Source organism: Puntigrus tetrazona, chromosome 20, assembly GCF_018831695.1.
Source record: "Puntigrus tetrazona isolate hp1 chromosome 20, ASM1883169v1, whole genome shotgun sequence".
Classification (NCBI taxonomy): Eukaryota; Metazoa; Chordata; class Actinopteri; order Cypriniformes; family Cyprinidae; genus Puntigrus; species Puntigrus tetrazona.
The window spans coordinates 26007661-26010160 of record NC_056718.1 but is presented as its reverse complement, the minus strand read 5'-3'; the positions used below and the strand labels follow the sequence as shown (position 1 = coordinate 26010160).

The following is a 2500-nucleotide window of genomic DNA, read 5'->3' as shown; positions in this document are numbered from 1 at the left end:
CACACACATAAACCACAACAACCAGCACACACACACCCTTTATGTTTGTTGAGTCTGTCACTCTGTATCAGAGGAGACACAGGCTGGGCCGTGGTTGCCATGGTGACCTGGATAGTGTGTCTATGGGATGCTGAGCAGCCTCACGTCTCCATGGTACCCAGAAGCCTTTGGGATGCAGCACAAAGCTTGCAGCATCACTGCCTGTGTCTCTCAGACTGGATCTGCTCTCTCAGTTCACTGACCCACATTTCTATCAATGAATATCATGAAATACGGCAGAATTATGTTCGTATATCCATTTATTAGGAGATCAGGAGGACGTTTCTTCATCAGATCTGGAGTGATGTCTCAGCAATGGAAGTGAATGGGTGCCGTCGGAATGAGAGTCTGATAAAAACATCAGAATAATCCCCAGCGCTCCGGTCCATCAGGGAACATCTGGAGAAGATCAAACTAATCCAGCATGGAGACTTCAAGCCGTTGCTTCTGGATGAAATACAAGCTCATCATTACCATCCCAGTTAACAAAAAATAGATTCCAAAAATATTTTCTCTAATGTTGCAAATTTCTGAATGTATTTAAATCTCGGTTGCGTTAACATTATGGAAGATTCCATTTAAGCAAACATTATGGGAACGTTGCTTCTGAATGCTCTCTCAACGTTCAGAGGTCTTCTCCAGATGTTCGCTGATGGACCGGAGCGCTGTGACGTTTTTAGCAGACTCTCAGTCTGACGGCACCCATTCACTTCCATTACCGAGACCCTGATGCAGTGCTGAGTAGAGGGTGCCTCGTCAGTCGCCGGTGTCCTGTCCTACTGGACTCATAACCTCATTATTGATCCTCACAGCAGCTTCATCCAGTCTGACTGAAAACTGATCATCACCGCTCATCTAAAACAACTAACTATGAGAAACAAAACCAAGTGTTTAATCAGCTGGGGCTTAAAGACGAATGATACTCAGTGATAATATCCACACGACCTCGCTGACTTCGGTGGTTAGTTTTGTAACGGTGATATTCTCCTGTTTTTACTGTGAACATGTTTTAGATAAAGTGCTACAGAAAGCAGTGACTTGACTCATAAACACAGAAGAGCACGAGCTCCTCAATTAAAAGAGTGTGTTTTACAAGGAAGCAGGTATTTCAACTTTTAAATAAAGGCTATAGAACCGTTTCCGGTTCCACAAAGAACCATCTCTTTCTCAGCTTTTTAGAATCTGAAGAACTCAAAGAAGCTCTGGTGAAACACAAACGTTCTTCAGATGTTCTAAAGATTCTTCACGGAACCATTCAGACAAACAGCTGCTGCTCAGAAACTCTTTCCTCTTCTTTCTAAGTATCCTTTCATCAAGAAGCGTTCATGTGACACGTGCAATGATTTAAGACGTTAAGCCTTGTTTCCTACGAAAATCTACATTGTGTTTGTTTTTGCTTAAAATGAAGAGAAATATCAGCCAGTTCAAAGACACCACTGGTAGATATTTCTGCTCGTTTCAAGTAAAAAGGAACAAAACATTGCCTTTTTTTTCAATAGAAAAGGCATCGTACAGTACACTCATGATCTGGAGACGTGTTCCTGACCAGTGGAGGTCAAATCTGATCAGAGTTAAACCACAGGAACGGTGTGTTAGATTACTCCATGCATCCATTACACACACACACACACACACACACACACACACACACACACACACACACACACACACACGCTTCCATGGTAACAGCGCGTCTGTATCCTCCAGCCTCTGAGATCTCCAGAACAAAAGAGGATCGGTGTGAAGCTGTGAATCAGGCCTTGATCCGCACGTTTCCGGCGGGATTCGGGATCCGGAGGCGAGGAGGACGTACCTGATCTTGATGTCGGCGAGCGGCGCTCCGGGCTCACAGTAGATCTGTGGGAAATAGAAGCGGTGAGCTGGGACGTTAATATCCATGATCATATCAGAGGAACAGGTGCTCCAGGAATCCTGCTTCTCTCTCTCTCTCTCTCTCTCTGCGGCTCGGCTCCCCTTCCCCTCTTCCTCTTCCTCTTCCTCTCCCTCTCCCTCTTCCTCTTCCTCCTCTCTCGCCGCTAGCGCTTCAGAAAGAGCATCTCAGTCGCCTCGCATCCGCCGCTGCATTTCCTGGGCGCTCTTCTTCAGATAAAATCACAAGGAAGCTCTGCGTGTGAAGACGAGCGTTTCTCAATGAAGCGGCGCTGATGTCATCCTTTGTCCGTGACAGCAGCAGAGACGAGCTCAATGAAGGGATGCTGAGTGATGCAGAGGCCGTCTGACCCCGCCCCGCCGCCGCGCCATTGGCTGAGAGGACTACGAGGCTCCTCCCACTGCTCTCCAGTGAGTATCCTCTCATCAGCCCCTCCCCACTCACACTGATGCTCTCTCTCTCTCTCGGGATGGAAATCATAATTAAAATGAAAAGGCTGCAAACTGATTAGGGCTGAATTAAAGGGGAAATGAAACACGCTCTGAAACACTAACTAGTGCTCAAACAACA

The 2500-nt window shown here is 46.4% G+C and overlaps 1 protein-coding gene across 5 annotated transcripts in view; it reads right to left on the bottom strand.

Annotated features, from left to right (window-relative positions):
- The window catches only part of evlb (Enah/Vasp-like b), a 20470-nt gene that overhangs the window by 14072 nt on the left and 3898 nt on the right, over positions 1-2500 (bottom strand). Inside the window, exon 1 of one of the 5 annotated variants that reach the window (XR_006247212.1) lies at positions 1853-2386. The exons of 1 other annotated variant lie outside the window; for it this stretch is intronic. Coding sequence is in view for 2 of the 4 variants with exons in the window: in XM_043219220.1 (XP_043075155.1) it covers positions 1853-1944 (92 nt within the window). In the remaining 2 variants the exon portion in view is untranslated. Of the gene's footprint in view, positions 1-1852; positions 2387-2500 lie in introns of those variants that run through there. 3 more of the 5 variants (XM_043219224.1, XM_043219220.1, XM_043219221.1) reach the window with 3 other exon arrangements.